This window comes from Camellia sinensis, chromosome 1, assembly GCF_055761805.1.
Source record: "Camellia sinensis isolate YWXY chromosome 1, ASM5576180v1, whole genome shotgun sequence".
NCBI classification, from domain to species: domain Eukaryota; kingdom Viridiplantae; phylum Streptophyta; class Magnoliopsida; order Ericales; family Theaceae; genus Camellia; species Camellia sinensis.
In genome coordinates this window covers 170586359-170604338 of record NC_138961.1, presented here as the reverse complement: position 1 = coordinate 170604338, position 17980 = coordinate 170586359, and the positions used below count along the sequence as shown (strand labels likewise).

The 17980-nt window shown below is 32.3% G+C and overlaps 1 protein-coding gene and 1 pseudogene across 1 annotated transcript; both read right to left on the bottom strand.

Annotated features, from left to right (window-relative positions):
* Positions 1-1490: 1490 nt before the first annotated feature.
* Positions 1491-1808, bottom strand: LOC114285787 (ABC transporter G family member 1 pseudogene; annotated as a pseudogene).
* Positions 1809-3787: 1979 nt separating this feature from the next.
* On the bottom strand, positions 3788-17291 carry LOC114285785 (ABC transporter G family member 1). The gene is made up of 9 exons (XM_028228871.2): positions 16592-17291; positions 13316-13395; positions 9612-10076; positions 8598-8684; positions 8328-8453; positions 7395-7589; positions 7192-7278; positions 6376-6634; positions 3788-4397 (listed from the first exon to the last, which is right to left on the bottom strand). The coding sequence occupies exons 1-9, from the start codon at positions 17184-17186 to the stop codon at positions 3994-3996; spliced, it is 2298 nt and encodes a 765-aa protein (XP_028084672.2). The 5' UTR covers positions 17187-17291; the 3' UTR covers positions 3788-3993.
* Positions 17292-17980: the final 689 nt, after the last annotated feature.

Here is a 17980-nt window from a genome sequence, read left to right as displayed (position 1 = left end):
TAATGAACGCTTGTTTAGGGATGCTGTCCCAAGTGTAGTAGGTGTGACTGATCTAATTAAGTTTAGATTGGCTAAATGGTTCAAGGAAGTGTTTAAGGATCATTTTTTCACAGTGACGGATTTTATTTTCAATATACAACACATTAGATTCTGTGTAGGAGGTGGTTCCAAGGGCGAGCTATAAGGTTGCATTGTGAGTGGGGTTGGGTTGCTTCAGTTTTCTGTGAAGGAATCTAGAGTCTGATTCTTAGTCTGTGGTGCAGTTGATGTTTAGTCTCTGCCCGATCTGTGCAGAAATTCAGTGTCTGGTTTGGGGTTGGTTCTGGTGGTTGGTTTGGAGCCTCAATGGGAGTTGGTTTGTTGATGTTTTGTTTTTTGGTACTAGTCTTGGTCCTGAACTTCTGAATAGCTGATTTGCTGATCTGCTGATGGCCTGAAGCAAAGGATTGTTGTTGTTGCTATACTGCTGCTATTTAGGGACTGTTAAGGTTTTGTTGATTTTGCTGGTTTGCTGGTGTTGCAAAGGATTATTTTGCTGGGTTGTTGCTAATTGCTGGTTTGCTGATTAGTGGTTGTTTTGTTGCTACTTTTTTTTTTTATGCTAATTGCTGAACGGAATCGAAGATTTTGAGTTATAATGTTTGTTACTGAGAAGACTTGGAAATTCATAAGAGGACGAAAGCTGTGGGTGACCTTATTCACCTGCATTCCCCTGATCTGATATGCTTCTAGGAGGTTACTTTGAATATCTATGACATTTTTCAACAATCTAGTTGGTGGAAATTGTACCGTTGCTAAGTTTCAAATGAAATGGCATATACAAGTCGAGCCTTCTGTATGCAGATACTCTGACGTTGCCTTTAGTCAAAAATTGCTCTGTTGTTGTTGGAAGCTCTTTGGTTGGGAGCTGGTGATGAATTAGAAATTGGGACAAATGGAAGCTGAATTGCTGCTAAGTATGCTGGTGTTGGTTGCTGGTGTGTGATGTGGATTTGAGCTGCTGTTATGAGGCTGCTCTCCTAGTGTGTGCTGCTGATATGAGCAGTTGATATGCTGATTGTTGCCTTTTCTTTGCCTAGAGTTATTTTTGCTTTTTAGTGGCCTAGAGTTATTTTTGCTTTTTAGTGGCCCAGAGTTATTTCTTGGTCTCAGGAGTGACAATGCTTTGGTGTATTGGTGCTGCTGTTGTATAGCTATTTTTGTTTTGTTTTTTGTTCTTTCTTTTGTTGGTTGCTTTTGATTGGTTTCTCACCAATCTTGGATCAAGTGTTAGCAAATGATTTTGCTTCCTTTGCGATGCCAACCTAGTTGGGATTGTTGAGGTTAGCTTTGATACTTAGTGCACTTCCCTTCTTTGTTGATGTATTTTTGCATGAATTGTGCTTTTTGAATCAATAAAGGTTTATTTTGATGATAAAAAAAAAGTAGACAATTCTACCAGAGGAGTGAAGGCAGAGATTATGAAAGAGCTCAAAGACTTCATTACTTGGCTATTGAACAGATGCAATCATAGTCCTCCTATCTTGCTTTGCAAGTTTGATGATACGATTCATGACATGGTATGATGCAGCATTATCAAGCCTGCTGGTAGGCTCATCGAGGAAGAGAAGCTTAGGATGTGTCAAGATTTCGATGCAAATGCTAACTCTCCTCTTTTGTCTACCGTTGAGGCCTTTTGATGTCCACACTCTGATCCTTGTGTTCATGGAGTCTTGCAAACCCATCTTTCTTATCGTGCTGTCTACTTTTTCCTTTTTCTTGGATCTTGACATGGAATCCAGAAGTTGGATTTGAGTAGAGTAGTACATGATTTCTTTTACCGTTAGGTTGTCATTAATGTGCCATATTAAGTCACATAGGCCTAAAATCAAGCAACATGAATATAATAAAAAATTTAAAAAAAAATAAAAATTGAGGGACTATAGAATTTTGATGAATATTTATTAATTAATGAATATGTAAATTTATGTTTAAGATTATTATTGACTCATTTTATATATATGAGATAAATTAAAAGGGCAATAGAGATTTAACAGAAGTTTCTAAGGTTCCATTTTGAAAGCCGAGTCATCTGTCTTACTTCTCTCATTTTATGTGTCATACTTTTCTCATATTATGAGATCACACTTGAGAAGGTAATTTATGTGTAAATTGGGCCGAGCTAGGTAATGGGTCATTCTGTGGACCACAGTAAGAAGGGCTGAGGAAAAGGGTCTAGAAGTTAGCCCGGTGCAAAAAAGCTCTGCAGTTAGCTCGGTCACCACACTTAGAACGGAAAACAGTTAGCTCGGTCATACCATATTGAGCCGAAGTATGTTGAGCTTTCCTCAAAACCTTGCTATTGGTTAGCTCGGTCCAAGCTCGATGTGATTAGTGCGGTCTTAGACAACCCAGTTGGAATATGTTAAACCGAGGTACACGCAGTGAAAGAAAGAACCGAGCTAGTGGAAGCTCGGTCTAGTATGTGGCTTTAGCATGGCTATGTTATCTCGGTCGTATTGACATCCAACCGTGGTAGAACCATCTCACTTGGTTTAAGCAGTAAGGGGGTGTTGAAAGATAAGCATTATCTTTCAGGAATGTGATTTCTAGGAGGACTCTACATGGAGGAGTAAGAGTCCTACTTGGATTGTGCCACGCGGAACCTATAAAAGCTCACAACATCACCTATGGAGAGGTAACACAACTTTGATGCTCGAATACACAGAGCTTTTGTCTATTTGTCTATTTTGCTGACTTAGGCATCAGAGAGGTATCCGGCACACACCCGCCGACTAGCTCACGTTTTTATTTTCAGGGAGTAAAGCGACGACGTTTAGAGGAGCGCGAATTTGATCAACAGGATTATACGCGAAGATTATTTCTTACTCGTACAACACCAAAATTAATGGTTAAAGTATGAGATGAAAGATAAAACAAGAACTGTGATAGATGATATTATGCCTATCATCAGGTTGAAAAAGTTCTCATTGTGAGTTAAAAAGTTGATTAATTAGTGAAACAATCTCAGGAAATAACAAACTCCTTTTCATTTTTAAAAATAAAAACACAATTAGAGAAATCCTAACATCTCTTTCATAGGAGGACATATATATATATATATATATATATTTTTTTTTTTTTTATTACTCGGTATCTTATTTTCTGAATCGACTAATTTGGAGAACTAATCCCATCATCCACTAGTGGAGGATCTCAATTAAAGACTGGGCAAAACTTTGTATGGTCCCAATAAATTATTTGTAGGTAGCAAATTTTAAATCTGAAACCATGGAGATAACACACCCCAAGTCTAAGCCTTGACCACTAAGCCAATCTCTTAGAATTCATTGGAGGACATATAAAATGAGGCACTAAATCAAGGCCGACCTTGAGTTTTGTTGGCCCTAAGTGAACTTAGAAATAGGGCCTCTATACTTACTAAAATAAATTATTAGTAAAATAGTATGTATGCATATTTTTTTTATTTGTTAATATTCACACCAAGTTTTCTTGCATAGATATATTCATTAAAATTTACTTATATAGATTAAGATAAAAACACATCATTAGAAGATTAAAAAAAAAAAAAACTTATCTTGTTGCTTTCAAGCTCAAAAAGATACTAAATGAATTTGCAAAATCTAACTTATGTGCACCATATTTTTCAATAGATAGCATAAATAATTTATTCAATGTTTCCAAACGTTGTGCGAACTAAGACTTTTAAGGAACCGAAGTAATTATGTCAAGGCTATGGGGTGTATTTTTTTTGCTCGGATAGATTAGTGTAATTTACCCTTTAGACTAAAAGAAATGGCACACTCCATTATACTAGGAACATGTAGAATAGTACAATTACAACTTTCTTTTTTTGCATAAGTCTCACACTTAGAACAAAAGCTACTCCAATCATTGATACCCTGTTCCTACTTATCACTCACAAAATACATTACTCACACCATTATCAGACCAACAAGTCATTGATCAGGAACATAATTACAATACTTTTGATTAATGTAGTGGTGTCGAATAAGGATCTTCCACATGTGTCGCCTGATTAGAAGAAGAAGCCATGAGAGACCTGAGAATGGGCTTCACTTTCTCAACAGTCTTTATAATTCCTAAAAACATGAGCCTGTATAGAGCCACCATCCCCAACAAAATACCCACATCAACCCACTTGGAGTAACCCATCTCTACTTGCCAAGTACTTCTCAATATCTCTTCTCCACTAATGGATCCTCCTGTTGGGTTAGGAAAAGTGAGTCCTTCAAACTCATTCTTGTAGAACCCTTGGTTTGCATACTTGTGGAAGGCAATGTAGTACATTGGGTATCTCCAAAATGGCTTTGGAAGATCATTTGGCAATCGAAAGAAGCCTCCGTTCAATATCATCACGCCTTGAATTCCAGCTCCTGTCATTCAAATTATAAATAATTAAATTATTCCTCTTTTTAATAGTTTAGGTTTGCAAATTAGTTGGTAGTTAAGGTGCCGTTTGGTAACACTTACGTTTTCAGTTTTCTGTTTATATTTACAAAAATTTAAAAAACTCAAATAAAAACTTGTTTGGTAAAATTTTTGATTTATAAATCAGTGGTCTCAGTTTATAAATTTGGCCAAAAATTGAAAACACAAAAAATGTGTTTCCATTTTGAGTTTTCAGTTTTTTTTTTTTTTTTACCATCCAACACTAGTCACCACCCACAAGTCTTTCGCCTCCGCCACTACCACCCACCACTTGCCATTACCATCCACCGCTTGCCACCACCACCTACTTGACACCACCACTCACCACCCACCTGCCACCACCACTATCCACCACCTGCCACCACTAGCCACCCACCACCACCTGCCACTCACCTGCCACCACCACCACCATCACCCATCACCTACCTGCCACCCGCCGCCACCACCCACTCGTTACCACCTATCACCCACCACCTTCAACCACCCGCCCACCCACCCACCACCACCACCATCCGCCACCACCCACCACCACCCGCCATCCGCTATCCGCCACCCACCTGCCGCCACCACCCACCACCCGCCGCCACCACCACCCGCTACCACCCGTCACCACCTGCCATCCGCCACCCACCTGCTACCACCATCCACCACTCGCCACCATCACCACCACCACCCACTCGTTACCACCCACCACCCGTCGCCGTCACCCACCCACCATCACCACTCGCCACCCCCTACCACCTACCACCACCCACCATCCGCCACTCACCTGCCACCACCACCCACTTGCTACCACCCACCACCCGCCACCGTTACCCATCCGCTACCACCACCTACCACCCGCCGCCATCACCCACCCACCCACCCACCCACCACCACCACCCACCGTCATCACTTTCCACCACCGTCTTCCGCCGCCACTTGCCACCATTCGCCATTTCTCACTCTTTTTTATATTTTAAATTTTTTTTAAACATTTTGTCAATTACCAAACGCGCTTGTAGTTTATGTTTTTCTAAAAATAAACAAAAAATAAACAAAAACCAGTTTATAAAATTTTTATAAATATAAACTGAAAACGTAAACGTTACCAAACACACCCTAATTATTTAATGTAGTAGTAAAGAAAATAATAGATCTTATGTTCGCAATTTATTACTTATATGATCGTTAAAATATTGGACAAAATTCAATTTACTCCTTTGTGGTTTAGTCGCGGAGCACTTTACCCCCTGTTGTTGAAATATAGGTAGAAAACACTCTTACGATTTTGGATTAAATTGTAATTCTAACTCTATTAAAAATATATGTAAAATGACCAAAATATCCCTCCAATTTGTCGTGTCATTTTGCTTCCTTCTTTTTTTTTTTTTTTCCTCTCTTCTCTTATATACATAATTTCTAAACTAAACAACATTAGTTTTCCAAATTAACTCAATTATATCACAAATAAATCTTATATCTTTTATTCTAAATCCTAACTTTTTAAGTTAATATTCATTTAATTATATATTAACAAGCAGTTACATAAATATATATGCACACTAAGCACATTATAATAATATAATCATATTGTAATATGTATATATTATATATATATATATATACATAATATATATTTTTATATGTATGTTCTAATCATACATAATGGACCATATTGTAATAAATATACATACATAATGGATGTAAAATTATACAGGACGAATGACAAAAGTGATAATCAAGCGATGAAGCACCCAAAATGAAGTAATCAAGGTATGGACACTGCCGACAATGGTTAAGAATATGAGAGCCTGGCCACATGTGAAGAGTATGTTGAGAATATAAATAACATAAAGTTATTCTCTCTCTAGAGATTGAAGCTTTTAATGAGTTTATTAAAAGCAAAGTCAGATGGGAAACAACATATTAATAATTTAATACCTGTTATGATTCCCATGAGAAAATCAGGAACAATGCTGGCAACAATCATCATTAGGCTTTCGACCAGCAACATACATGCGAAGAGCATAACAACAAAGTAGACAAAATGATCAAGTCCTTTTTGAAGTCCAGTGAGGTAATAAGCCATTGCCCCAGGGATTACAGAGATCATAAACAAGTATGGCACGGAAGAAAATGTGTTTCCCACAACAAAAGCACCAACCCCATAGTGTCCGTTTAACCTTTCTCGGGTGAAAATCTGATATTCACAAGGAAATAAAGAGAGGGAAAAAAATCAAACTAATGTCCAAATGAGCAATGCTATGCAAATAAACAAATTTTATAAAATTTTCTTTGTCAATGATGACACAATTGTTATATTATAAGAAACATTTGTAATACTAATTGTTAGTTTGTATAGAAGCTTCTTGTCAAATTATTCAAAATTAAAGAACAAGAAGCAATGTTATGCACATCGAGAAAGGTATTATTGAGGGAGCCCCATGTAATTTGGGAGTCATGAACCTGGTAAATGTCAATACATTATCAATGTATTTTTTGACACACACAAACTTTTCCCATAATAATAATAATTCTAGGTGCTCACAAAAAAAATATATATATATATATATACATATATTTAAAATTTTATCAAGAAAAATAGTGACGTTCAAATTTATTTTAAATGTAGACCTTATCCAATGTATTTCTCATATGTTAGTAGGGTGCACACAATGTGGGAATGACCAACTGTAAAAGGTCATTATATTTTCAAAATTAAGAGTAGAAAATGTGTGATCTAGATTTATACAGTACCTTCATGTCCTCGACAAAAGAAGGAAATCCACCGATAGCCATGAAAGTCAAGAATGCTGCAACAAACGTGAGCATTGAACCTCTAGCCTACATAAATTAGAAGCAAATAAATAGTTCATTACTTGTTTGTGGATCAACATGCTCATAAAAACAAATCAAATGCGTACATATTAGTTTGGTTAGCAATATATATAGTTAGTTACCTGAATGGAGCCAAAACTGGAGCCAATGTTATGGAAGATAGTCCCAACACATAAACACAGTGCTATGTAAATTGCAAGGCGAAGCCAGTAATAACCCAGATCACGATACATGTTTACAAAAGATCTCCTTGTAAGAACAAGGCATTGATTAATAAACCCTGCTTGACTTCCCTTCTTCTCCATTGTTCCTCCATTCTACACATAACAAAACCAAAAAAAATAAAACAAAAGCCTTTTAAAACACATCTTTCCATTTCAGTCTATTATGACTATGACCATTTTAGTTCCATTCAAAGTTCTATACTATACATAATTTTGCCTATCCAAATTAAATTACATTTGAAATGTCTGAATTGCAGTGTAGCAGTATTATATTTAGGTTCGATTTGACAATTATTTTGATGTTAAAAATTCTATATATATATATATATATATATTTGTGTAATTGGGAAAGTTCAAGTAAGTTAATTTTTTCTTTTAAAAAAATTTTCTTGCAGACTAAAATGGCTTGAAAAATAAAAATTTTAATGCAAAAACTTTAAAAACTTTCACTAAAAAAAATAAACAATATTATTTTTAAACCATTGTAAAAAGCATAGATGAACAATTTAATTTTTTGACAAAGCGATAAATTGAATAAAGTATACACAAAAGCATAAACAATATTATTTTGAGATAAACGTGATAAATTGAATAAAGTACGAATATTATAGCGACTTAATTTTTTACGTAGATGATATATACAAAAGACCTGACAAAATGAATAATTTGAATCATTAAAATGAAACTCATAACAGACAATACGAACCCGAACAAGACCCTCCAGATCATGAACCGGACAGGATCCAAGTCCTTATTTTTTGCACAATTTTTTGAAAATTTTATTCAGTCGTTATTGTTTTCCTAAATTTGCGGCAGTGATGAGTTGTGTACCTGTTGGCATAGACCGTGTACACTCTGTTGAACTAGATGATGAGCCTCTGATAATTTGTATGACTTGACAAGTGTGTTAATAGCTTCGACAGTCGTCATCCTTTTGCCACATCCTTGTTCAACATCCTATTGAATTGCAAAAAATTCATCAAACTCTACGGATACTACATACATACACACATATATACGAATAAAACTAATCACTCAAAATATGTAATTTTGAAAAGTATAACCAACAAGGAGTTGTAGTGAATGAATATATAAACTTACCACATCAAAGTCCTTATTGACAGTTCTAAGAAAGTGATCAGATGGGTTCCTCATTGGTGGACATGGGAACCCATTCAAAGCAAAAAACTGCATCAAAACAATCCACAATTCATTAACCAATCCATGATGACTCCATTGAATTAATCAATCTAAAGGCAATCTTGCTAAGATTATTATTAGTTGATTGATTATTTATTCCGGACAAATTATATTTGCGATCTTTGCATTTTATTCTTTGTATCATTTTAGTCCTGTTAGTTAGATTAGTTCGGTTTCAACCATTAATTTTAAAATTTGTGTCAATTTGTTCTAATTAATAACGCTGATTAACATTTTTGAAGGTAGGTCACTGAGTTTGCTGAGATTAACTCGCTAAGTTGGACAAATTTATAATTTTGTTTATAAGAACATCACCTCTCGCTTATTTGTATAGTTTTCATAAAAAAATATTAAAAATTATAATCAATTAAACCAAATTAAGACAAAATCATAAATCTAACGTCAAAATTGATTCAATTGAATTACAATGATCAAAATAACACAAAGGCCAAAGTATAAGAACCAGTGTAATTTATTTATTTATTTATTTATTATTTTGTTTTTGTACAAATATTGATTAGTGCTACACCAAAAAAATTTAAAAAATTTAAAAACCAAATTTTTATACTGAATCGACCGAGCTGTGGCCTCCCATTTTAAACTCATCATTTTATTTACAAAAATACCACCACAACACCATCCCATTCACATAAATAAATAAATAAATAATAATAATAAAAAAGAAGGGAAAATTAAAAATTGGTGGCATTTCTACAAAATATTTATAAAGTTATGAAAAAAATTGTAATTTTAATTATTAGAATAGATATAATTTTTCACTAATTTGTAATTTTTTTAAAAACCTTGCACTGAAGTGCAATTTACCTTTAAAAAAAGTTGTATAACAATTTTTTAAAAATATTATTTTCTTTGTTTAATGTATTTATTTATTTTTAAGTTTTGGGCTCATGTTACCTCATTTGCAGCTGAAGTGGAACCAAAATAGACAGTTCTACCAGAAGAGAGAAGGCATAGATTATGAAAGAGCTCAAAGACTTCACTACTTGGCTGGTGAATAGATGCAATCACAGTCCTCCTATCTTGCTTTGCCAGTTTGATGATACGGTTCATCACATGGTACGACGCAGCACTATCAAGCCCGCTGGTAGGTTCATCGAGGAAGAGAAGCTTAGGGCGCGTCAAGATTTCAATGCAAATACTAACTCTCCTCTTCTGTCCACCGCTGAGGCCTTTTGATGTCCACCCTCCGATCCTCGTGTTCATGGAGTCTTGCAAACCCATCTGTCTTATCGTGCTCTCTGCTCTTTCCTTCTTCTCGGATCTTGACATGGAATCCGGAAGTTGGAGCTGAGCAGAGTAGTACACGGCTTCTTTTACCGTTAGGGTTGTCATTAGTGTGTCATCTTGAGTCACATAGGCCTAAAATCATGACCACCAGCCAAAATAATGAATGAGGGAATAAATAATTTTAGGAAACATTTATCAATTAATTGAAGTGGTAAATTTATGTTTTAAGATTATTATTGACTCATTTTATATGAGATATTCGTTTGAGAACAGATTATTTTAATAACTTTTTAATTAAAATATGAAATAAAAAAATTAGTATACTTGAAATGATTTTAACTTTTTATGAAAAAAATTTACAAACAATAAAAAGAAAAGAGAATTTTTTTTTTTTATATAGTTTGTTGACTTTTTGACATTTTAAATGACTTTTTAATTTTTAGGTTAAAATACCAACTCCCAAATTAAAAGAGCAATAGAGATTGTTTGGTTTGTTTTTGGAAAAAAATTTTGAGAAAAATTATCTACAAACAAATTTTCAAGAGTAATCAAACCAAACAAATTTTTTTTAAAAAAAATCTTAAAATTTTGTTTGGTTTGCTTCTTTCCAAAATCACTCTCTCTCTCTCATACACATCAAATCAATCACTTTTTTGAAGTTTCTCTTTTGCCGATCAAAAAAAAAAAAAAATCAATCACTTTTTTTAAAATTCTCGCCAAAACAATTTCCCAAAATCATTTTTAAAAAAAGGTAAACCAAACAAATTTTCGTACTTTTTATCTCAAAAACTACTCTACAAACACAAACTAAACAAGCCCTTAATAGAAGTTTTTAAGGTTTCATTTTGAAGAGCAGAGTCATCTGTCTTATTCTCTCATTTTTTGTATCATACTTTTCTCATATTATGATCACACCAAAATTAATGGTTAAAGTATGAGAAAAAAGATAAAACAAGAAGTGTGATCGATGATCTTATGCCTATTATCAGGTTGAAAATCTTCTCATTTTGATTTAAAAGGTTGATTAATTAGTGAAACAATCTCAAGAAACAACAAAAAACTGTTTTTTAATTTTAAAAATAAAAACACTATTAAAGAAGTCCTAACATCTCTCTCATAGGAGGACACACACACACACACACATATATATATATATATATATATATATATATATATATATATATATATATATATGTTAATACTCGGTATCTGGTCCTTTGAATCAACTAATTTAGAGAATCAATCTCACCATTCACTAATGGGTGATCCCAACTAAAGTCAGGGAAAAACTCCATAGGTAGTGGTCCCAAAAAATTATTTACAATTAGAAAAATTTGAATTTGAAACCTTGAAAACAATGCACCCTAAGTCTTAAGCCTTGACCACTAAACCAATCCTTCAAAATTCATGGGAGGACATACAAAATGAGGCACTGAACCAGGGTCAACCCTGAGTTTTCTTGGGCCCTAAGCAAACTGTAGAAATCGGGCCTCCATACTTGTTAAAATAAATTATTAGTAAAATAGTGTGTATGCATATTTTTTTTATTTGTTAATATTCACACAAAGTTTGCTTGGACATATATATATATATATATATATATATATATATATATATATATTTATTAAAATTATGTATTAAAATTTATTTATATAGATTAAGATAAAAACACATCATTACAAGTCAAAAAGATTAAAAAATAAAATAAAATAAAATAAAAAATTGATTTTGTTGCTTTAGAACTCAAAAAAATATATACTAATTGAATTTGCATAATCTAATTTATGTACTACATATTTTTTAATAGATGATATAATTAATTTATTCAAGTTTTATTGTGATAGCTAATTTATTCAATGTTTCTTATGATATGATTGAGTGAATTTAAAATTTGATTAACTTCAACTTTAAAATTTTTATTTTTCCATAGGTAATTGTAGTTGACAAATTCAACAATATTTATATAAACAATCACTCATTGTTTTTAAATTATTCACCACTTGAGTTGTTTTTTAATTGTTTCGATAAAACATCGTTTGGAAAAAAAAAAAAAAAAAAAAAAAAAAAAAAAAAAAACTATTGATACAGTAATGTTATGTTTGATTATCTACAATGAAAGAGAAATTGAATGAAATGCTCAGTCTCTACATGAAATGATCATTCAGTTACATGATAAATAATAATTCCATTTGCAATATATTTTTTATTATTTTTTTAATAAACTATACATGGTAGTGGACATTAAGAATAAAACGATCATTTCATTTCATTTTCATTATAATGAATCAGACACTACTTAAATCTTAAAATATTTAAAAATCTTAATTTTTAAACAAAATTTGATAGCCAAGACGACCCCCTTGTCGCCTACCCTCAGGACGGGCGTATGCAGATAAATAAAAGTTAGAAGCTGTGAGTCTGAATTTAATTAATTATTATGTTTCCACCATGACACTTTTTTTTATACTAAACGTATCACATGTCATGGCAAACTGGCTTCATAGTTCACACTCCATGACACGTTTTTCTTCGTCAGGCGGTTATTGTTACATTATTCTATAGAAAAATGCTTGGGAGCACTAATTAGTGCTCCCACTAATTAGGTGGCAGTGGGTCCCGCCATTAATGATGTGATGTTTTGGTCTTGGAGTTGTATTTTTTTTTTTTTTTTTTTACTTTTTTAATGTATTAGTGCTATTAGTGGTGATGTTTTTAGTGGGATGAATCATTGTTGTATTCTATATTCACACAAATATATTTTGTTCACAAGTAATGACCCTACTGTCTACAAGTCAATACCTATATAACTTGATTTGAGAAATTTGAGACCATTAAGGTGAATAAAATAAATTTAAGTTAATACGTAAGCTCATTCTGTCACAAGGCAGACAATAATTCTTTCTCTAAAATTTCTGAGTCCCATGTCTTAAGAATTTTGAAATAATTTCTCTCTATACAACTATTTGAACTATTCATCTCATAAGTTTAACAGTAAAGACAAATTATACAAAAAATTCAGTTTCATTGAAAATCAATAGGCATATAAACAAATTATATTTTATTTTCTTTAAATAGACAACAATTATGAGTTTAAACTCAAGCCATCTATTTTATAAAACAAAATATGATTTGTTCATCTATTCATTGATATTTAATAAAATTAATTTTTTACACAGACGGCCTTCACTGCGAGATTTAGAAAATAAACCTTTTGGATCATCATTGTGAGTTTAAAATAGGACTCACATAATGAAGAAATGTAGAGGATAGTGGTATGAATTAGAATTACTTCATAAGCCATTTTTTTGGAGTTGCATATGATTGGTTTTGCTTTGGGGCGACAACATAGTTGGAATTATTATTAAACTTACCGAAGTGCCAAAGGCTAGGGTTTGTTTGCGGCCATTGATGAGGATCTCTCCACTCTGCCTTGTGTTTGAACCTAATCTCCCTGCAATTAGTCGTTCATCAAAGTCATGAAGTGTTACCAGTTCAAAAAAAAAAAAAGTCATGAAGTGTTCTTAAACACGTCACCTTATTAAATCAAATTAATTAGGTAGACTAATTCAAAACTTGAGAAAAAATGAAGAAACGGACAAGAGACAATACGCAAGAGATTTCATGTTTTTTCTTTCCATTTGTCTCTCTCTACATGTTCATATCAATTAAAGTCAACTCACTGAGAGAATAAGAGTAGTAGGTATGTATATATATATTGTTTTGAAAGTCTTTAAGTCAAATGAAGGGAAACGTAGTAAGTAATTATTGCAATTTTATAGGACCGATCGAAAAGAAAAAAGAAAAAAAAAAATAGAATGAAATTGTATATATATTTTTTCAAAATTTCTTTTAAGGTAAATTATAAATAATTCTATAAGATTTGTGTTAAATACAAATTGATGCGGAGTGTTTGGTTATAGAGATTTTGAAACTTGTGGACAAACATGGTAAAGGCAAAAGGTACTATAGACACAAAATGGCATATGTTCGAAATGACATAAAATTTGACCGATATATAAAAAATAATGTAGCATAAATACCCATCACTTTGTCATGTCCTAGGATAGATTTTGAGCAAATTCCAATATTTAGGTCTTCAATTTCACAATTTTGTCAAATTTACTTTGCCGATCAAAAAAAAAAAAATCCCAATTTTGTCATTTTTGAAAGTAATTTTATTTATTTATTTATTTATTTATTTTGAAACAAATCCAATTGGAATTAGATTTTTTCTAGTATGTTTAATTTTCATTATAGTATTTGAATTTGAACTAAACTCAAATATTTCATTTTTGTTTTGTTTTTTTTTTTTAAAAAAAAATTATTTGATTTCGTCTTGGTTAGCAAGTAATTAGCCTAAGAGTTTCCCTTTTTGCTTTATCCCTTCTCTAGTATAAATTGGCATGTTCGCCTTATTACAAATCAGTATCTTTTGGATAATTAATATTATTATAAGAGAGTATTTATTTTTATGAAATTTGTGATTGTTCTTTGTAATTGAGTGTTCATCTCATTACCTTCCCTGCATCATACCCTATAGTTTTAGACATTACAAATATTCTCTTATTAGAATTTGTCATTTAATAAAATTGACAGAAAAAAATAAAATTTCTAACTATTCTCCTATACAATAATGAAACTATTTTTTTTTTCTTGTACGGCAAAATAAAGCTTTATTGATGAAAAAAGTAATGGACTTGCAAAAATACATCAACAAGGCGGCGAAACGCATTAGCATCAAAGCTAACCCAAAATTGGTGAGAAACCAATCAAAACAGCCAACGAAAGAAAGGAAAAAACAGAACAAACAAACTGCAGCAAAGAAGACAAAGAGAAGGACCAGAGAAAGTAGCAGAGTAGAAGATCAAAGACCCTCTACACATCGCCAAGCATCTGATGCATACCACGAGATTAGAGCCCAAAAAATAATGAAACTATTATAACTGTTAATTGAAATATATTGCTGACATTATTAAAAATTGTTAATTGATTTAATACTTGATTAATGAAAAAGGTTAGATATAATTTCTAGAATTACAAAAAAAAATTAAGAATAATAAATAATATTTTAAACCAATCTCAAAAATTGTACATGTAATTTACCTTTTTTTATTAGAAAGGTCAATATTGTGGATGGTAATTATACATCTCTGACAGGTTTTTGTGATGCGATGAGGTTTGAAAAGTTGACTTGTCTTAGTAATTTGACCAAGGATTAGGTTAATGTGCATGGACTTAATTAGGTATAGGTCAATTAGAGTGGATGGTACGTGGTCCTAAACAAGTTTCTAATTATGAGGTTTGACAAGTTTCAATTTATGCTATCCTTGAAAAAAGATCATTCCATTTGTTGGTATAAATTTGGAAAATTTTAGCACCAACACCATTTTGGGAAATTTACTCAGGGCTCAGGAATATTTTTAATCAATCAAAACACTAAAAAAAATTAAGAATTTAGAGACCAAAATTTGGAGACAAAATTATCTTTTAGAGACCAATAATTTTGTTGCAAAAAGTGTTGTTATTATATTTTTAGCAACAAAAATTAGACATTATTTATGAATTATTATCCTTTTGGACCAAAATTTTTTTCTCAAAAAAAAAAAAAATCATTTTGAGACCAAATTATTTTGTTTCTAAAAATCTATTTATTAGTGACATTTTCAAAATTTTGTTGCTAAAAGCCTTGTTTTTTACTTTTCTGGACAATCTTTTAGCGACTATCATCATGACGATAAAAATTGGTCTCTAAATATTTTTTACAACAAAATTTTTATTTTTAGAGACCAAAATATTAGTCTCTAAAACACTTATATATTGTAGTGAAAAAATCTATGCCTCTCCTATTATCTTTCAATTACCAGCACAAATATGTGAAAATTACTCCCATGTTTTGATTACAATATTGCATGTAACTTAAACAACCCATGACTATTAGCACTCCACTTTAGAACCAATATACTCTTTTTGTCTTTTATTTGAAATAAGAAGACAATTCATGTCCATAATGACTTTAAGTGTGAATGTCTTTTTATATATTTTTTAGTACATAACGATTGTGCTTGTGGGCTATGTATATAGGTAACACAAGTTCATTCCAACAAGAAATTAACGTCTAAAATAAATTACAAAATTAAATACAATCCTCCCAAAGTAGGTTTTGCTTTTTCTTTTGGGAGTTGTACTAACATATGAAAAAAAATATTTTTTGATCGGCGAACATATGAGAGAAATATATCTGATCTTCTAGTTAATTTCTTTTGCAAAATTAAAGTATTGAAGTCTGATAGTTCTATTTTGAGTCGTGCTAAGGATGAATTTTGTGGGTTCCGCAAATATATGGGTAGGCTCACATGATCCGCAAATGTTTTTTTGTTTATTTATTTATCTTTTTGTTACCCGTTTCAATTAAATTATGTGTCATGACAATATTTTTAGTATTCATTATAAACAATTTTTTTTCTATACCAACCGTGTTTTGTTTTGTTTAGTTTTTTTCAGAAGTGCACCCAAAATAATAATAATAATCATCATTTCGACGTTTGAAAGACTGTAACAAATTAACAAATGAAAGAATCAGTGCTGAAAAAAACTAAAAAATTTATTTAAAAAAAAAAAGAAAAGAAAAGAAAGAAAGAGAGGAGTACCTGCTAAAGCATCAAGAAGGGTGGACTTGCCACAACCAGAAGGACCCATGATGGCCAAGACCTCACCTGGTTCAACATAACCAGTCACCCCCTCCAAAATGGCCCTCCTCCCACCATTCTTCTCTGGCACCGTCACCCACAATTCCTTCCACGTCAAGTAAATTTCAGTCCCCTTCTTCGACCCGCCTTCCTCCCCACCCACATGATTGTTAAATCTTACTACGTAGTCTTCTCGCTTTGGCGGTGGTGGTGGCTCAACAACATGAACTCTCTCCACCTCCAACGACCTTTTGATCTCTGCCTCCACCACCCTCAGTGATGGCGCTTCAATAGCGCCAACATGAGGTGGTGGTGGAGATGGAGGATCAGAAGAGATGGTAATGGTAGTAGGAGGAGGGAGAGAAGGGCCAGTGCTAAATGGGAAATTGGTTTTTTTGATGTTGTTGAAAGGCAAGTCATCTTCCTCAGAAGCCAAGCTTTCTATTTCTACATCATCATCATCAACAACACTCTTCTTTCTTGTTGGCTCTGTTAAGAGTGTTCTTGATGGACTTGGAGTTGGTGTCCATCTAGGCACGTTAACTGGATAATCCATGCTACAGAGAGAGAGAGAGAGAAAGAGAGAGGGGTATGTATGTATGTATGTATGTATGTATGTATGTATTGAAGAAATAGGGAATGAATGAGAAGTGAGTTGTGGAAAGGCGAGGTATTTATAGGCAGGGAGGGATGGTTTTATGCAGTGAAAGACTGATAACTAAATGGGAAAGTAGTGGTAAAATAAGGTTTCCACGCGTTTTACATGGAGCATAGAATAATTGACTTTATAAGCGCTGCAAGCTGTTTTTCTTCATTTAAAATAATAAAGATAAATAGAGATAATAAATAATAAATAAATAATTATTTATTTATTTTGGGTTGGAGAGTTTTTTATTTTTGGCTAAAATAATAAATAAAGATAAAATATGTTAAAATAATTAATAAGATAAAATGTTATATTTAAATTATAATTATTTTATTTTTTCTCTCAGCCATCAAATCAGCTACAAAAAAAAAATAATTATCATCCCAAACATAACTTTTTTAGGTAGTTTAAAATAATAAAAAAATTATAAAATCAACTAAAATAATCAAGTTTTCAAATGAGCCCTCATTATTGTCTCTTAATCTTGGAAAATTATGTGACGGTCTAACGGCAAGTCTATGTAATGTTTAATTTGATTTTTATTGATTAAAATAACAAATTTTAATATTTTTGTATTAGTTTTGAAAGGCAACATGATATGTGTAATATGATAAAAAGTATGAAGCAATTTTTGAAAATCAGTAAGATAACCTCTCTTACACGTTGGTGTTGGTCTTCGTTCTTTGGTTTACGAATTGTGGAAC

What these genes read in the sequence shown, in the direction of transcription:
- LOC114285785 (XM_028228871.2), bottom strand. Translation starts at nt 17,186, where the DNA reads ATGGATTATCCAGTTAACGTGCCTAGATGGACACCAACTCCAAGTCCA. An exon ending in CCTTCTTGATGCTTTAGCAG is followed by an intron (nt 13,396 to 16,591) that starts GTACTCCTCTCT and finishes GACTAATTGCAG; the next exon opens with GGAGATTAGGTTCAAACACA. An exon ending in TACACGGTCTATGCCAACAG is followed by an intron (nt 7,590 to 8,327) that starts GTACACAACTCA and finishes TGTTATGTGTAG; the next exon opens with AATGGAGGAACAATGGAGAA.